The sequence below is a fragment of the Betta splendens genome, chromosome 5 (genome assembly GCF_900634795.4).
Source record: "Betta splendens chromosome 5, fBetSpl5.4, whole genome shotgun sequence".
Taxonomy (NCBI): domain Eukaryota; kingdom Metazoa; phylum Chordata; class Actinopteri; order Anabantiformes; family Osphronemidae; genus Betta; species Betta splendens.
In genome coordinates this window covers 6,775,193-6,791,682 of record NC_040885.2, presented here as the reverse complement: position 1 = coordinate 6,791,682, position 16,490 = coordinate 6,775,193, and the positions used below count along the sequence as shown (strand labels likewise).

Here is a 16,490-nt window from a genome sequence, read left to right as displayed (position 1 = left end):
CCAGACAAACACAACGTAAAAAGTATTAAAATAAATGTGTAACATATGTTAAAATGCTTGCTAGTTGCACTTTAGCATAAACAGACTGCTTCAATACATTAGAGATCCAAGGTTATTACCCAACTAAGAGCAGAACTCCACTCGTCTGTTAAAGCAGCATGTTTTGCCTTTACACAGTCAAAGGGGGTGCACCGTTCCCAGAAGTACTGCAATACTGGGTCAATGAGTGGAGTGGACGGAGCAAGCCCCTATTTCATCTCCCTGCTCTAAAAATCAATTTAATATATGGTCCCCGGGTAGGGGACGTATCAGATATTAAACTGATAAGAACAGATACTACACTTGATCTTAGCCAAAAGCCTCAACACTCTTCTTGTAACATTCTTACAAAAACAACTAATCTCTTGTGTCCCGTCATACATCAAGTTTAAACGGCTGATATTCTGTTTGACCGTCCAATAGTTTATGGTTTGTATCTGTCCTTTACACCCCGATCATGGTATCTCCCCTGCCAGGTAAGTATGAGTTGCTGAACCCGCTCTCAGGAGACCCTTTCACACGTGATCCCTGATGACTGACGATGCTGAAACTCTTTGAACTCACAAAGTACAACATCCTAGAGGGACGTCTCCCATCGTGCATTGCTGCAGTTAATGCGGTTCCTCGAGTCGCGGCTGAAATTAGACAATCGGCGCTCGCACCCGCTCCTGCGTGGGTAGAAAGCGACTCGACATTTCTTTTAACACAGACTGTTCCACATATGTCAGGTCAGAGAGTTTGTTTTTTTGCAAAGAAAAAAATTGCAAAGCTGCCTGAGGACCTGTTTTGCGGTAGGAAAGAATTATAGAATTATTTGTTTCCGCGACCGTTAGAGGATGAAGCGAAATCAATGTGTGTCTTTTAGATGCACGACTTTATATAGAAGTTTGTTCTCTGACAAAGGAAACATTTTGAAGCAACAACCGTTTCTTAAGTTACTATGTAAAAATGTCTGATTATATCTTTGAAGGTGCAAAGAAATTTGGACTCATCAGATCATATTTCCAAAGTTTAGCTGTTTTGATCTTTAGTCGTTGCTACAACCTCATTATTAGACCATATTTTTGCATTAGCTGGATAAATGACTTTGAAGGAATGTTGTTGCTTCAAGTCCATTAGAAATAACGCTAGTTTTGTCGGCTAGTGACGCTAGTTTTGTCGGCTTTAAATAGTTTTCATCTTCATTTGAAACAAACGAGTTAACGTTACAAAATATTTCCTTTGTCAGAAAACAAACTTCCACGACTAAAGTTGTGCAGCTAAAAGTACACATTCACAATATTCTACTGGCCCGCTTCATCCTTTCGTGGAAACCAACAATTATTTCCTACCGCAAAACATGTCACCATACGTCCACAGGCAGCTTTGCCATTTAAGTAATGTGCAAAATCAAACTCTCTGACCTAACATATGTGGAACAGTCTGTGTTAAAAGAAATGTCGAGTCGCTTTCTACCCACGCAGGCGCTGTTTGTCTGATTTCAGCTGCGACTCGATTGGTTGTCTGCGGTTCAGTTCTGCCACGCGATTGGTTTTTTACAAGTATACGGTCACCGGTAAATTTTGGACGAACCGTTCTTTATCACTGTAGACATTTAACTACCGTATAAACGGTTAAAACAGTCCCTAAAGTAAACAGTGGAGCCCAGTAGAACTCAATAAAGCTGTTCTTCTGGGTGTCGTACTTCCGGTAACTGCTACAAAGCACGATGGGAGATGTGGTATTCTATCGTAAAAAATATAAATAACGTCTGTGTCCTTATGTATAACGCATTACCATTGGGGTGGATTTCTGTGCTTTCACGTCCTTCTGAGACGTTGTACTTTGTGAGTTTAATGATTTTCAGCACCGTCAGTCATCAGGGATCACGTGTGAAAGGGGCTCCCGAGCGCGGGTTCAGCAACTCATACTTACCTGGCAGGGGAGATACCATGATCATGTAGGTGGTTCACCCAGGGCGAGGCTCAGCCATTGCACTGAGGCTGTCTGACCTCTGCGAATTCCCCAAATGTGGGAATCTCGACTGCATAATTTCTGGTAGTGGGGGACTGCGTTCGCGCTCTCCCCTGATTAAGTGTTCAAAAGGTATTGTCGTTGAGTATCGTATGAATGAAGCTATGGCTCACGTAAAAAATCTACTCTCAAATCTGTTCTTTAACTACTCTGCTGTAATAAATACAAGCTTCATTCATTCAGTTGATCTTTACCGTACCCGTTTTATTTATTACATTTCGATGCATTTCTTTTTTCTCCACTAGATGTGGAAGCTGCAGTTTTATTTGTCAACTTGTTAATCGAGCAAACAGTTTTTCTTCAGTGAGAAAGATGATAGATTTGTTTGTATTAGCTCATCTGAGGCTAGACTAGTTAACACAGAAGTAATAATGACAAACGTCATCAGCACCAATTTATTATGAATCCTATTGGACAATAGCCTGTCACATGACCCAGTGGCGCCCTACTAACCATGACTTTAAACGTTTAAGGAGCAACCCTTTCCTCCGTTTTCTGTAAGCGTTGCACGTCTTAGCATTTGGTCCCACTGGACCACACTGTTAAACTCTAATCTACTGGTCAACTGAACGTAGACGTTTGCACCGTCACTGAGACTGACTGTTTTGGCTAAGATCAAGTGTAGTATCTGTTCTTATCAGTTTAATTTCTGATACGTCCCCTACCCGGGGACCATATATTAAATTGATTTTTGGAGCACAGAGATGGAATAGGAGCTTGCTCCCTCCACTCCACTAGAGATGGCGAAATCGAAGCCTCATGAATCACTGAGCAACTATGACACAGTTAAGCTGAAATCGACACATTGCTCGACACCATCATGACACAGTCAGAACAGCGACATCTGCTGGTTGTGTGTGAGAACTGCTTGAGCAGACTGACCATCAAACCCTCTCTGATACGTGGTTGTTCAGGATCACAGTCCATGTTTTATTCTCAAATAAAACTTAATTAATCAAAGGTGTGTAATTGTGTTTCTCTCTGGATAATAATGTATAAGTAGCCTTGATGTGGCAAACATGTTTGATGTCCGATGTTATTAGAGCTGTATTTGTTCTTCTGCAACTCTGATTATTACTACATTGAGGAGACATGTTTGTCAGTTAGTTTAATCAAAGACCTTTATTTCATTTTATTTTTCCACAGAACATGACTTTAATCACATTCTCACCACTTCTCCAGCTTTGAAGAAGAGCCGTTTGCACGGCACTGATGTCTGACTAATAAAGATATTTGTATTGGAATTGCAACTTGTCAAAATGTAGTTTTAGTCTTTAATTACATTTTGAATTTGTCATAAATACATTACAGATGTCTGTAAGAAACCTGTCTATCTTATAGATCATCTATCATCTTATAGATCATCTGCGGACCGCTTGCCACGTGTATAAAGCTCTGACACATTAAAACAACCGTCCGTTCAAACTGCACACAAGCCGCTCGGCAGTCACGTGACGTATCGACACCTCTCGCTCTCATTGGTCACGTGATTCGGAACGCGCTCGAGATTCTGCTTGCCGACACTTCTGCTTCAAAAGATCGACGCTGAGTCGAGTGGGAGGTCTCGAGTTGGACATCTCTACACTCCACGCACTGACCCAGTATTGCAGTACTTCTGGAAATGGTGCACCTCCTTTGACTGTGTAATGATATAACAGGCTGCTTAAACATTAGTGAATAAGAAGACTACTGCTCGTAGTTTGGTCATAAGCACTGATTGAAAATTAAAAAAATTGCTGGAGTGCAGCTAACAAGCAACATGTGTGTGTTTCACATTTATTTGAATGCTCATGATGTCATATTTGTCTGGTTACACTGGAGGCAGTAGGACTTTAAGCAGCACAATTTAACATTATATTACATTTAAAGAATAGCTGTTCCAGTATGAGTTCATGAGGGCAAAAGAACGACAAAGGAGGAGATACATGGATGTGCTGACAGAGGACATGAGGTTGGCTGGTGTGAGTGTAGAAGATGCCGACCCCTGATGGGAAAAGCCAAAAGAGAAGAAGACACCAACTGTAAGAGAAAAACACACTGTAAAAGATTAGGTAATTAATTAGTGTGACTGATCTCTTGTTTAGAACAAAGCTTGTATTTGACAGGACATTGTTCCGTGGGTGAGTGTGAAATATTTTGCAACATTTAAGATTTGGTTCCACTACACAGACATTTCAAACAATACACCTACAGATTCTGTGACATATGCAGGAACCTCTTATGAAAACCATCCCCTGATTAACTGTTGGATGCCAAAAGCTGATCTGGGACCGAGCTCAGTCTAAAATGAGGTTTGGAGCCACAAATTCATGTGAACTTTAAGTCACTATTAAGGTCAAATCCTTGATTCTGTTATTGGATTATAATAAAAAATGATTTATTGGCATATATGCAAGTTTTGATGATTAGTCATCCAATTACAATTAATTGCCATAACGAGTGATTAAAGTAATAAAACATGTGGTAGAAATTTACCATAAAGAGGCAGATGAGAGAGTTGTCTTTTGTGTGATTTATTATAAAAATATAGGGAGGGAGCACCTCCAAACCCCAACTGGACGCCACACAAACACACGGCTTCATCAACAACATAGCACCAGGTTTCTTCCACAGGCGGACCCAACCGTCTAACTCAAAATAAGTGGTGGATACAAGAGCATGTCTGGTGATTCTTGTCTACAGAATGATATTAAAACAAAGGATTCTCATTTATACTGCTCGCATTCAAATCCAGGTATAACTTACAGGTAAGTCACACAACATCACCCTTGGATGTGGATGGAACCTGTGTGGGCCGAACAGTAGACTGTGGCTCATCCAGCCAGGCAGCAGTCTTCAACTGCTCAGGCCAGATGGTGGACGGGTTCTGTGAGGCTGAGTGAGGCTTCTCATCCTGGGGGTGTAATGCATGTTTGGATGTCTTTGAAGGCAACTTTAAGGGCAGGGGATCCTGGGAATGTGACTTCTGGGACTTTATTCTATCTAACAAGTAATAAAACAAAAGTAGTGTAAATGTAATAAGGTGTAATAAAAAATGTTTTATTATGAAACATCATTGAAAAACCTTCCATAGCCTGGGATGCAGCTGGCAGTTCATCAACATCATCATCCTCTGGCCATGAGGAGAGCCTGAAACTGGAGGTCCTTGTCTTCAGCTGCCATACACCAAACGGTATTTACCTTTACTAATGGCCCATATGTGATTTGAACTGAAACATCAGTAATATGATAAATATTCTTTATGTAACACTTACATGTGGGTCAGTGGCGTGGTCAACCACCCCCACACCGAACGGTTGGCATTCTGTAGTTTTCAACTTCTTCGGCGTTTGGCTCAGTCTCATTGGCTGCCAATTCTGTCAATTACGGAGGTCGGTACGGCGTGACTGGTTAGGCTCTAACGTGTCTGGAGAGTCGTCATTGACTGGAATCCGAGTTCACTGTGGAGAATGACGTCCCAAGACAACGTAGGTCAACCAGCTCAAACCTGGTCTCTGGCTCCATCTAGTGGCGATATGAGACATAAAAGTAATTAGATATGTACATTTTCTTCAAGCTAATCATTTTATAGGCATAACATTTAAATATTATAAGTTTTAGCTTTTAGAAAATTTTGATCTCGTCTGACTTTTCTACAAAAAAAACTTTTTTGTAGAATTTTGTTCTGCTTAGTGTTATAATAATTATTTCTTTGTTGAGATGATGTTAACACATTGTGCTGTAATCCTATACAGGTTTGGAGGAACTCAGGGCTCAACCTTCACCTGGAAAAGATGCACATATGTGCATATGTTCCAGGTGAAGGTTGATTTATTTTCTTATTTTTTGTTTTCCAAGTTCATTAACTTTTCACCAGTAACACTTAAACTAATATCTACAACTCATATCACAAGCGTCCCTTACATTATGACACCAAATAGCCCTTATGGTTGCAGAGATATACTTTGTACGGCAGCTTTTACATCCACCCGCCGACTACAATGTCAAGAAAGGAGATTGTGCGTCCAAGGAAATGCTACGGTACGACAATTTCTTTCTAACCTTTATACCAACTTCCTTTTAAACAACTGTCCAGGGAAGAGCGCGAACGCAGTCCCCCACTACCAGATATTATGCAGTAGAGATTCCCACATTTGGGGAATTCGCAGAGGTCAGACAGCCTCAGTGCAATGGCTGAGCCTCGCCCTGGGTGAACCACCTACATGATCATGGTATCTCCCCTGCCAGGTAAGTATGAGTTGCTGAACCCGCGCTCGGGAGCCCCTTTCACACGTGATCCCTGATGACTGACGGTGCTGAAAATCATTAAACTCACAAAGTACAACGTCTCAGAAGGACGTGAAAGCACAGAAATCCACCCCAAAGGTAATGCGTTATACATAAGGACACAGACGTTATTTATATTTTTTACGATAGAATACCACATCTCCCATCGTGCTTTGTAGCAGTTCCCGGAAGTACGACACCCAGAAGAACAGCTTTATTGAGTTCTACTGGGCTCCACTGTTTACTTTAGGGACTGTTTTAACCATTTATACGGTAGTTAAATGTCTACAGTGATAAAGAACGAAGAACGGTTCGTCCAAAATTTACCGGTGACCATATACTTGTAAACAACCAATCGCGTGGCAGAACTGAACCGCAGACAACCAATCGAGTCGCAGCTGAAATTAGACAAACAATCACAGCGCTCGCGCCGACGCCTGCGTGGGTAAAAAGCGACTAGACATTTCGTTTAACACAGACCGGAGTCTGTTACTGCGCATTACTTAAATTGCAAAGATGCCTGTGGACATATGGTGACCTGTTGCGGTAGAAAATAATTATTGGTTTCCGCGAAAAGATGAAGCGTGACAGATTATTGTGAATATGTGTACTTTTAGATGCACGTCTTTATTCGTAGATCCAAATTTGTATTCTGAAAAAGGAGGTATTTTGTAAAGTTAACTCTTTTGCTTAAATTACGAGGAAAACTATTTAATGCCGACAAAACTAGCGTCACGTTATTTCTAACGAACTTGAAGCAACAAGTAGCATTTATCCAGCTAATGCAAATATGTGTTCTTTAATTAGCTTGTAACAACAACAAAATAACAAAACAGCAAAACTTCGTGCATCTAAAAGAACACCTATTCATTCCGCCTTATTCTTTCAACGGTCGCGTAAGCCAATAATTATTTCCTACCGCAAGACAGATCGCCGTAAATAGCAGGCAGCTTTGTAATTTAAATAATGTGCAAAATTAAACTCGCGCATCTAAAATAAATGTAACAGTCTGTGTTAAAAGAAATGTCGAGTCGCTTTTTTCCCACGCAGGAGCCGGTGCGAGCGCTGTGATTGTTTATCTAACTTCAGCTGCGACTCGATTGGTTGTCTACGGTTCAGCTCGGCCACGCGATTCGTTGTCTACGAATGTATGGTCATCGGTAGATGAACGAACCGTTCTTCGTTTGTCTTCGTCACTGTAGACATTTAACTACCGTACAAACGGTTAAAACTTAAAGTAAACAGTGGAGTTCCGTAGGACTAAATAAAGCTGTTCTTCTGGGGTTCGTACTTCCGGTAACTGCTGCAAAGCACGATGGGAGAAGTGGTATTGTATCATAAAAAATATAAATAACGTCTGTGTCCTTATGTATAACGATTTCCTTTTGGGTGGATTTCTGTGCTTTCACGTCCTTCTGAGACGTTGTACTTTGTGAGTTTAATGATTTTCAGCACCGTCAGTCATCAGGGATCACGTGTGAAAGGGGCTCCCGAGCGCGGGTTCAGCAACTCATACTTACCTGGCAGGGGAGATACCATGATCATGTAGGTGGTTCACCCAGGGCGAGGCTCAGCCATTGCACTGAGGCTGTCTGACCTCTGCGAATTCCCCAAATGTGGGAATCTCGACTGCATAATTTCTGGTAGTGGGGGACTGCGTTCGCGCTCTCCCCTGATTAAGTGTTCAAAAGGTATTGGCGTTGAGTATCGTATGAATGAAGCTATGGCTCACGTAAAAAATCTACTCTCAAATCTGTTCTTTAACTACTCTGCTGTAATAAATACAAGCTTCATTCATTCAGTTGATCTTTACCGTACCCGTTTTATTTATTACATTTCGATGCATTTCTCTTTTCTCCACTAGATGTGGAAGCTGCAGTTTTATTTGTCAACTTGTTAATCGAGCAAACAGTTTTTCTCCAGTGAGAAAGATGATAGATTTGTTTGTATTAGCTCATCTGAGGCTAGACTAGTTAACACAGAAGTAATAATGACAAACGTCATCAGCACCAATTTATTATGAATCCTATTGGACAATAGCCTGTCACATGACCCAGTGGCGCCCTACTAACCATGACTTTAAACGTTTAAGGAGCAACCCTTTCCTCCGTTTCCTGTAAGCGTTGCACGTCTTAGCATTTGGTCCCACTGGACCACACTGTTAAACTCTAATGTACTGGTCAACTCAACGTAGACGTTTGCACCGTCACTGAGACTGACTGTTGGGAGAATGTGTACTTCAGCTTCTACGTCAAGGCAGTATCGCTTCTCGGCCTTTTGGCTAAGATCAAGTGTAGTATCTGTTCTTATCAGTTTAATATCTGATACGTCCCCTACCTGGGGACCACATATTAAATTGATTTTTGGAGCAGGGAGATGGAATAGGGGCTTGCTCCGTCCACTCCACGCAGCGACCCAGTATTGCAGTACTTCTGGAAATGGTGCACCTCTTTTGAGTGTGGAATGATAAAACGTGCCGTTCAAATTTATGTGAGTGTGTCGCTGTTTGGCGTGTTTTAGTTGTAAAAATCCCCGCATCCTTAAAGTATTAATTATATGTTTGCATATGTTGTCAGTTCCTTTCACCTGTTGAGATGACTGATATGTGTATGACCGGTGGTTTTCTGCGTTGTGTAGTGTAGTGGATCGACGATCTGGAATTTACGGTCGTCGAGTTTAGTGATTAGTGCAACTTCAAGCTAGTGGCACCCATCCACAAAACTAAACGAAAACCAGCCTGGGACCTAAAAGTATCCACAAACATGTATATACAAGTAATGACCGACATAACAAATATTAACAATCTGAACAACACTTAATACAAATCTATTGGACATATACATATATATACACATATTGTGGTACGTGAAACAGCAACCTCTCCCACCGGAGTCATGACAGAAAGGGGAGAGTGAAGGGGTGCAGCCCACATTTATCCCCAATCCCTCAGTAGTCCTGTACGGAGTCGTGTGCTGGGGCGGGGGTGCAGTACAGGCAGAGACAGAAAGACACTCAACAAGCTGGTTCAGAGGACAGGCTCTGTCCTGGGCTGCACACTGGAGTCCATGGAGGAGGTCGTGGACAGAAAGATGCTGGTAAACTAACATCCATCATGGAGAACGCCTCCACCCCCTGTACCACACTGTACTGCTCTGAGCAGGTCCTTCAGCACCAGACTGTTACACCCACAGTGCAGAAAGGAGCGCCAGCACAGGTGGTTCCTCCCCACAGTCATCAGACTGGACAACATGTCACTGCAGTGACACACATTTTGTACCCACACAGTGTATTTCCCTTGTTGTTGCTGTTGTTCTATCGTGGGTTTATACCCAGTGGTATTGACTAGTTATATTATCGTGTTGTGTAATCTTTGTAAATTTTACTTATTTTTTTACTAAAAGTTTTACTTGCTTACAGTTTTATTTTTATTGTATAGTTAATACTGCTGCCATCCATTATATACTGTTTTTCCATACTGCTATACTGTTGTCCTATTTAATGTCGCCTTGCTGCTGTAGACAAAAGACTTTTCCCATCGGGGGATGAATAAAGTATATCATATCTTATCTCTTCTTGGACTTTCTCATACGTCGGATGCTGTTAGGAAAATGTTCCTGCACCTTGCCCAATGTAGCTTCACTGGATTTCCTAACCTCTTGAAAACAGCTAAGGTCCTCTATGTGTCCTTGACATCATTTTAATTACACAATTTAATTTAAGCATTAATTTAAACACGCATTATTATTATTATTTTCCAGGCAAAGATTGAAGCCATTAAGCAAGCGAGAGAGCCCACTGCTGAGTCCATGATAAGAACTCAGTTCAAGATGGAGATGCTCGTTTACTCCCAGGACAGGATGTACAGCAGCAGCCTGAGTGACAGAAAGAAAGAAATGACAGAGGAGGAAGGCAGGGAAAGCCCTCAATTATCTGTAAGCTTTGTTTTTCACAGCAATAATAACACAACCCTTCAGGAGCTGATGTTGCACCTTAAGTCCTATTACAAGGTAGGTTTAAATTTGGATGAATGAACGACACTGGGATGTAGACAGGCTTTAACATGTTTCTCCAGTAACAGTCATGGGTTTCACCTTCAGATCGCCAGCCAGCGTCTGGCGGACCAGATCCCGCTGGTGATCCGCTACCAGATGTTGCAGGAGTCTGCTGTCCAGCTGCAGAGTGAGATGCTGCAGATGCTTCATGACAAAGAGAATTTGGAGTTCTTCCTGAAGGAGGACATGGACATTGGCAGCAAGAGGGCAGCTTTGCAAAGTCGCCATAAACGCCTCATGAAGGCCCGCACCTACCTGGTGGAGTTCTGAATGATGTCAGGGCCTGAAAGCATGAATAAACCCAACAGTACCACATACTGACATGGTACAACAGCATCTGATCTGACAGTTGTCTTTCCATAACCCTCATACTGTACACTGTACAGTTGTAGCTGTTGGTTGTCATACGCTGCCTGTGTGGGTGATCTTGTCAAGGAGTGGTTTTCCAAACTATGTACTTTTTCTCCTCCTTGTAGTTTTATAAAGGCAATAGTTCAGGTAGACTGTTTTGTTCCTATGGCATCTGTTTAACATTTGGGTGATTGCATAATGCCGTCTACAGTATTTTGTTTTATGAGGGAAGTAGACATTTAAAATTCTAATTTGGTAAATGGCAAAAAAAGCAAAATCTCCAAATTTGTCTGAAAAAACCTTCAAAGATATACTGAGACATGTTTACATAGTAACCTCTGCTGGACTCAAAATGCACTACAACGAAGGCAGTTTCAAACTTTTATTAACTAAAGGTTAAATTGCAAAAGGCACAGTACTCAAGATCAGCTAACAGAAAACACTTGCAAGCAGGGACTTACAATTTGGAATCTGGAAATAGCCACTGCAGGAACTAAGAATCATACTTGAACATCAACACAATCATATTAACACAATCATATACATCATTACAAGATTAATTGGTCCAGGTTAGTTTCTTGCTGAATTTCCCCACTGTGGGATCAATAAAGTTTATCTTTCTCCTAAACAAAACATACTTACTACATATTTTACCACAAGCTAGTGGAAAGGTGCAAGTCCACACTGGCCAGAAAGCGACACCAGCCTTCCCAGACACTCCTGTCTTGGTGCAGGGATCTCTCTGTTGTGAAGATCTCTGCATGGTCCAGAGCAGTGGGGGGGTACAGAAGCAGAGCTTTGATCATCGACTTCTCCGGGTAATGACCTGCCTCTTTGGTTGCCGCTAATACAGCCTTTACGGCCATGTGCAGGTGCGCCTGGGTTCACAACATGGAGCGTTGCCATCTTCACTTTTATGCTAGCAGCAATTACACATAAACACTGGAAGACAAGTGCACTTACTAAGTTGGGAGCAGAGTATCGATGTTGCCAACACAGAACAGTGTGAGAACAGTGCAAGAGGGACGTGTAGTACAAAGCACAAATGCTGGTTTCTATGTAAAAAAATCTGATTATATCTTTTAAGATGATTATATCTGATTATATCTTAAGATCTTTAAGATCAGACAAATTTGGAAATTTTGCATGTAGTCCGTTAGAATTAACGCGACGCTCTTTTTTATCGGGTTTAAATTGTTTTCTTCTCTTCTAAGCAAACTCTTCTTCTTTTAAGCGAACGGATGAACGTCACAAAATGTTTCCTTTGTCAGAAAACTACAAAGGACCTAGGACTTAAGTCGTGCATCTAAAAATACACATATTCATAGTCTCTTAACGGTCGCGGGAGAACAATAAATATTTCCTACCGCAAGACAGGTCACCCTATGTCCGCAGGCAGCTTTGCAATTAAAGTAGGGCGCAGAAATAAACTCTGATTTGTAATACATATAACGGTCTGTGTTGTCGTAATGTCGAGTCGCTTTTTAACCCACACAGGAGCCGAACGAGGGCTGTGATTGTTTGTCTAATTTCAGCTGTGATTCGATTGGTTGTCTACGGTTCAGTTCTGCATAATTTCTGGTAGTGGGGGACTGCGTTCGCGCTCTCCCCTGATAATGTGTTCAAAAGAAAATTATAATCAACGAGTAAACTGTATAAATACAAGCAGCGCATGCGTAGAGATATAAGATCTAATTTTTTTGATTCACATACTAGTAAAAACAAGCTTCGCTTACTTGGATGCAGTTCTCTCTATTCTCCGCTAGATGTCGAAGCTGTAGTTTGGCATTTATCAACCTGCTAATCGATTAAACATCGCTTTTCTGCAGTGAGAAAGATGTTAGATTTGTTTTTATTACAATAGTAATAATTATTAGCTCATGTAACGCTAGACTAGTTAAAATATAAGTAATAATGACAAACTACATCGGCACCATTTTATTATGAATCCTATTGGACAATAGCCTGTCACATGACCCAGTGGCGCCCTACTAACCATGACTTTAAACGTTTAAGGAGCAACCCTTTCCTCCGTTTTCTGTAAGCGTTGCACGTCTTAGCATTTGGTCCCACTGGACCACACTGTTAAACTCTAATGTACTGGTCAACTCAACGTAGACGTTTGCACCGTCACTGAGACTGACTGTTGGGAGAATGTGTACTTCAGCTTCTACGTCATGGCGGTATCGCTTCTCGGCCTTTTGGCTAAGATCAAGTGTAGTATCTGTTCTTATCAGTTTAATATCTGATACGTCCCCTACCCGGGGACCATATATTAAATTGATTTTTGGAGAGATTTGCTCCGTCCACTCCACACATCGACCCAGTATTGCAGTACTTCTGGAAACGGTGCACCCCATAGAGATGTGTAACGGTAAACATGCTACTTAATTTCTAGAAGAGGAGTGAACGTCTGCTCTTAGTTGGACAACATGCTACGATCTTTAATGAATTGGAACAGCCTATTAATACTGGTGTGCAACTAACAAGCATTTTATCACATATTACACATTTATTTTAATACTCTTCACGCTGTGTTTGTCTGGTTCACTGGAGGCAATAGGACTCTAAGCAGCACAATTCAACATTATGTTACATTTAAAGCATAGTTGTTCCAGTATGATGTTCAACAGCTTTTCTTCCACAACAATTAGCTTAATAGAGAATAAGATTTTACTACCAGCCAACCAAAAAAGGATTTTTTTTGTAAGTTTCTCAGTCATACACTAACCATAAGAGGCCAGACTGAGATGGTTTGGACATGTGCAGAGGAGGGATAGTGAATATATTGGTAGAAGGATGTTGGAGATGGAGCTGCCAGGCAAGAGGGCGAAAGAACGACAAAGGAGGAGATACATGGATGTGCTGACAGAGGACATGAGGTTGGCTGGTGTGAGTGTAGAAGATGCCCAGGATAGAGATAAATGGACAAGGAGGATTAGCTGTGGCGCCCCTTGATGAGAAAAGCCAAAAAAGAAGAAGACCTAAATGTAAGAGAAAAACACACTATAAAAGATTAGGTCATTAATTAGGACATTGTTCTGTGGGTGACTGTGAAATATTTTGCAACATATTAGATTTGGTTCCACTACACCGAAATGCCAAACAATGCACCTACAGATTCTGTGACATATGCAGGAACCTCTCATGAAAACCATTCCCTGATCAACTGATGGATGCCAAAAGCTGAACTGGGACTAAGCTCAGTCTAAAATGAGGTTTGGTGCCACAAATTTATGTGAACTAAGTCACATATTTAAGGTTGAATCCTTTAGTCTGTTATTGGATTATAATACAAAAATGATTTATTGGCATATATGCAAGTTTTGATGAGTAGTCATACAATCATAATTAATTATCATAACGAGTAATTAAAGTAATAAAATAAAAAAGACAAATGCAATACAAAAAAAATGCAATTGTAAATAATCGATAGTATCATAACCTTTAAACAGGTCAAGCTACACAACATAGAGCTCATGATCTGTTAAATGATTCTCTGGACTGATCCAAACATGACTGTCCAGTCACTGTGGCACTGTTTGGCTCCATTGGATCAGAGAACAGAGGATGATTAACACTATAAACCAGGGGTGTCAAACAGAAGCCATCAAGGCCTGCTTTCCCTGCTGGTTTTCCAACTCTCACTGGCCCACATCTGACCTCTTACCGATGGAGTAGGTGTGTTAAGCATTTTAGATGTTTCTCTTCAGGTAGCAGTGCAATAATCACATGGACAAAGCTTCTTTAAGGGTCACTGGCAGCTATTTTCAGCTCAAAACACATTAATTAGGACCTTAAACTGATGCTTTTATGTGCAGCCTTTAGGTTTGTAGGTTAATACTAACATTAGCTTTAGAAAACACTTTATTCTGAATACTAATAATTATACACGTTTACATTTGTAATGAGGAATATCCCTGGGGTTACTCTTCTTATTATAGTTAGTGTTTAAATAATATACAATAAGTTTTGAGACCTTCAAACTGCCATTGTAGAACATTACACTCAAAAAAAGCCTGACCTATCAGCCGTTATCAGGGGAAAACAATGAATGTGTGTCAACTTTATGCCACTTTATACCAGCTGGGTGGTAATTAATAAATCCTGTTATAGCAGTAAAATGGAGGCCGAAGCCTAACATTACAGAGCTGTGATTTAATTTGATATACTGGAAAACTCTAACCATATATTGTGCATTTATAAACCAGTAAAAATCATGTGAATTCAGGTGCTTGAGTTAAAGTGCAGGCAACTTCTAGAGCTGGGCATTGTATGGCTCCCGGGCCACATACGGCCCTTTGGTTGACTGTGAGTGGCCCAATATGTGCACGAGAAATAATGCAGAATTCAGAATTCTAAAAAAAAACATTGACAATTAAGTAGTTATTGACTGAATTCAAAGGTAAAGCCAGCATTATGAGACGAAACACGCGGGGAAATATAAAAACTTACGTTAAGCCAAGTAGTGCGGCTGTCGCAAGCTTTGCTAGCTATGCTACAGAATCAGCAAGGCCTTTCACCAAGCTTCATGCATCCAGTGATGCGGCAACCAGGACCAGCTTTGTGATCTCCCACAAAAACATTTTGACAAAAAACACTAAACCATTCTCAAGGTTGTAAGAGAGCTTGGTGGACTCTGTAGCATTAATTTGTCCCGATAAAGGAGAAACATTTGAGATGGTCCCACTGTTCAGGCGAACTGTGACGCATAGGATTGAGGACATTGCGGGGAGTCTGGAGTTTCAGTTGTAACTCCTATTAATCCGTGGATAATGAATGAATTCAAATAATGGCAGAGCAAGTCTGAAGTGTGTGAGGACCCAAAAAACTCAAAGGATGACTGAGCGTAGAGTTTATAACTCACAGTACAATCCTGATCTCAACGAAAAAACAATCCCACGACTGAAATCCTAAACAACCAGGAAGAATACCGGTACATATTACAAGGAAAGCATAGGAATCAGGGCTCAGCGAGATGACAGGGCTAAAATAGGCTGAACTAGGCTGAATAAGACTGAACTGAACTAAACAGAACTGAGAAAACGAGAAGTGAATGCTGAAAGACTCTGGTCTGGTGACATCAATGAACCAGCAGGGGGCGAGTGGATGACGTGGAGTATTTGAGGCAGAGACAAAAAAGGCACAGGTGATGCAATCAGAGATGTAAGGGGAGGATCGGGGAGTGGGCGGGGCTGAGGTTAGGGGCGTGGTCAGATGGGAAATGTGTGGGGGAGAACAAAATAAAAGAGAAAGTAAGAATAAAAAAGGCAGAACCAGATAAAGGTTCATAACAGGTCTAGTTCTCCTCACAGGTGGTTCTGCGTTCACTATGCGCATGCATTGTGGTCAGAGGATTTCGCTTTCAGATGAAAACTGAAAATAAAACTGGCAAAAGGAACCACTGATAAAGCTTTGACTCCCTCTCATGGTGCTTTCCGTGTGACACAGGACTTCAGCACTGTAGCACAGAAACCTGGCATTAAAAGAGAAAAAACACAAATGCTAAATTCATCATATTGATGATGTCATTAGGCATCATCAGAATGTTATGAAGTATTTAAATTACACTTCACTTTTCGCTATCAATTCAATTTGCTATCAGTCTTTAGACATTAAAAATGGTACCAGGTCTGTGTTATTCTTTACCAGCATGGGTGAAGGAGGTCCAAAGCAGAGACTGAGTATAAACAGTGGCTGTGTCTCATCCTCCAATAGATTTGACTGTAGTTTAGTTTACATGTATTTTCTGTAATATTTACAATATTT

At 41.1% G+C, this 16,490-nt stretch overlaps 1 protein-coding gene, 2 long non-coding RNA genes, 5 other non-coding genes and 2 pseudogenes across 11 annotated transcripts; 6 read left to right on the top strand and 4 right to left on the bottom strand.

Annotated features, from left to right (window-relative positions):
• Positions 1-181: 181 nt before the first annotated feature.
• On the bottom strand, positions 182-371 carry LOC114856426 (U2 spliceosomal RNA). The gene has a single exon (XR_003786066.1). It is a non-coding gene; the product is annotated as a U2 spliceosomal RNA (small nuclear RNA).
• A 1,574-nt stretch (positions 372-1,945) lies between these two features.
• LOC114856462 (U1 spliceosomal RNA) lies at positions 1,946-2,108 on the top strand. The gene has a single exon (XR_003786094.1). It is a non-coding gene; the product is annotated as a U1 spliceosomal RNA (small nuclear RNA).
• A 540-nt stretch (positions 2,109-2,648) lies between these two features.
• Positions 2,649-2,829, top strand: LOC114856432 (U2 spliceosomal RNA; annotated as a pseudogene).
• Positions 2,830-3,129: 300 nt separating this feature from the next.
• On the bottom strand, positions 3,130-7,433 carry LOC129604092 (uncharacterized). 3 transcript variants are annotated; one of them, XR_008694693.1, is made up of 5 exons: positions 6,255-7,433; positions 5,307-5,556; positions 5,117-5,207; positions 4,798-5,034; positions 3,130-4,071 (listed from the first exon to the last, which is right to left on the bottom strand). It is a non-coding gene; the product is annotated as an uncharacterized LOC129604092 (long non-coding RNA). The 3 variants fall into 3 exon arrangements; XR_008694692.1 differs by having other exon boundaries at positions 3,130-5,034; XR_008694694.1 differs by having other exon boundaries at positions 3,130-5,030.
• LOC114856469 (U1 spliceosomal RNA) lies at positions 6,125-6,287 on the bottom strand. The gene has a single exon (XR_003786101.1). It is a non-coding gene; the product is annotated as a U1 spliceosomal RNA (small nuclear RNA).
• A 240-nt stretch (positions 7,434-7,673) lies between the features above and the next one.
• LOC114855140 (interferon-induced GTP-binding protein Mx-like) lies at positions 7,674-10,786 on the top strand. 2 transcript variants are annotated; one of them, XM_055508876.1, is made up of 3 exons: positions 7,674-7,863; positions 10,077-10,325; positions 10,416-10,786. In XM_055508876.1, exons 2-3 carry the CDS (start codon positions 10,125-10,127, stop codon positions 10,638-10,640), a joined length of 426 nt encoding a protein of 141 aa, XP_055364851.1. In that variant the 5' UTR covers positions 7,674-7,863; positions 10,077-10,124; the 3' UTR covers positions 10,641-10,786. The 2 variants fall into 2 exon arrangements, with proteins under 2 accessions (XP_055364851.1, XP_029005826.1); XM_029149993.3 differs by lacking the exon at positions 7,674-7,863 and adding an exon at positions 8,640-9,989.
• Positions 7,831-7,993, top strand: LOC114856461 (U1 spliceosomal RNA). The gene has a single exon (XR_003786093.1). It is a non-coding gene; the product is annotated as a U1 spliceosomal RNA (small nuclear RNA).
• LOC114856423 (U2 spliceosomal RNA) lies at positions 8,580-8,770 on the top strand. Its single transcript, XR_003786063.1, has one exon. It is a non-coding gene; the product is annotated as a U2 spliceosomal RNA (small nuclear RNA).
• LOC129604091 (uncharacterized) lies at positions 10,077-12,318 on the bottom strand. Its single transcript, XR_008694691.1, has 2 exons — positions 12,089-12,318; positions 10,077-11,663 (listed from the first exon to the last, which is right to left on the bottom strand). It is a non-coding gene; the product is annotated as an uncharacterized LOC129604091 (long non-coding RNA).
• A 588-nt stretch (positions 12,319-12,906) lies between these two features.
• LOC114856427 (U2 spliceosomal RNA) lies at positions 12,907-13,081 on the top strand (annotated as a pseudogene).
• The last annotated feature ends 3,409 nt before the right edge of the window (positions 13,082-16,490 follow it).

Coding starts and splice junctions, on each gene's coding strand:
- LOC114855140 (XM_029149993.3), top strand. CDS start 9,861: ATGAATAAAGTATATCATATCTTATCTCTTCTTGGACTTTCTCATACG. Junction 9,990..10,076: donor ACCTCTTGAAAACAGCTAAG/GTCCTCTATGTG, acceptor ATTATTTTCCAG/GCAAAGATTGAAGCCATTAA. Junction 10,326..10,415: donor ACCTTAAGTCCTATTACAAG/GTAGGTTTAAAT, acceptor TTTCACCTTCAG/ATCGCCAGCCAGCGTCTGGC.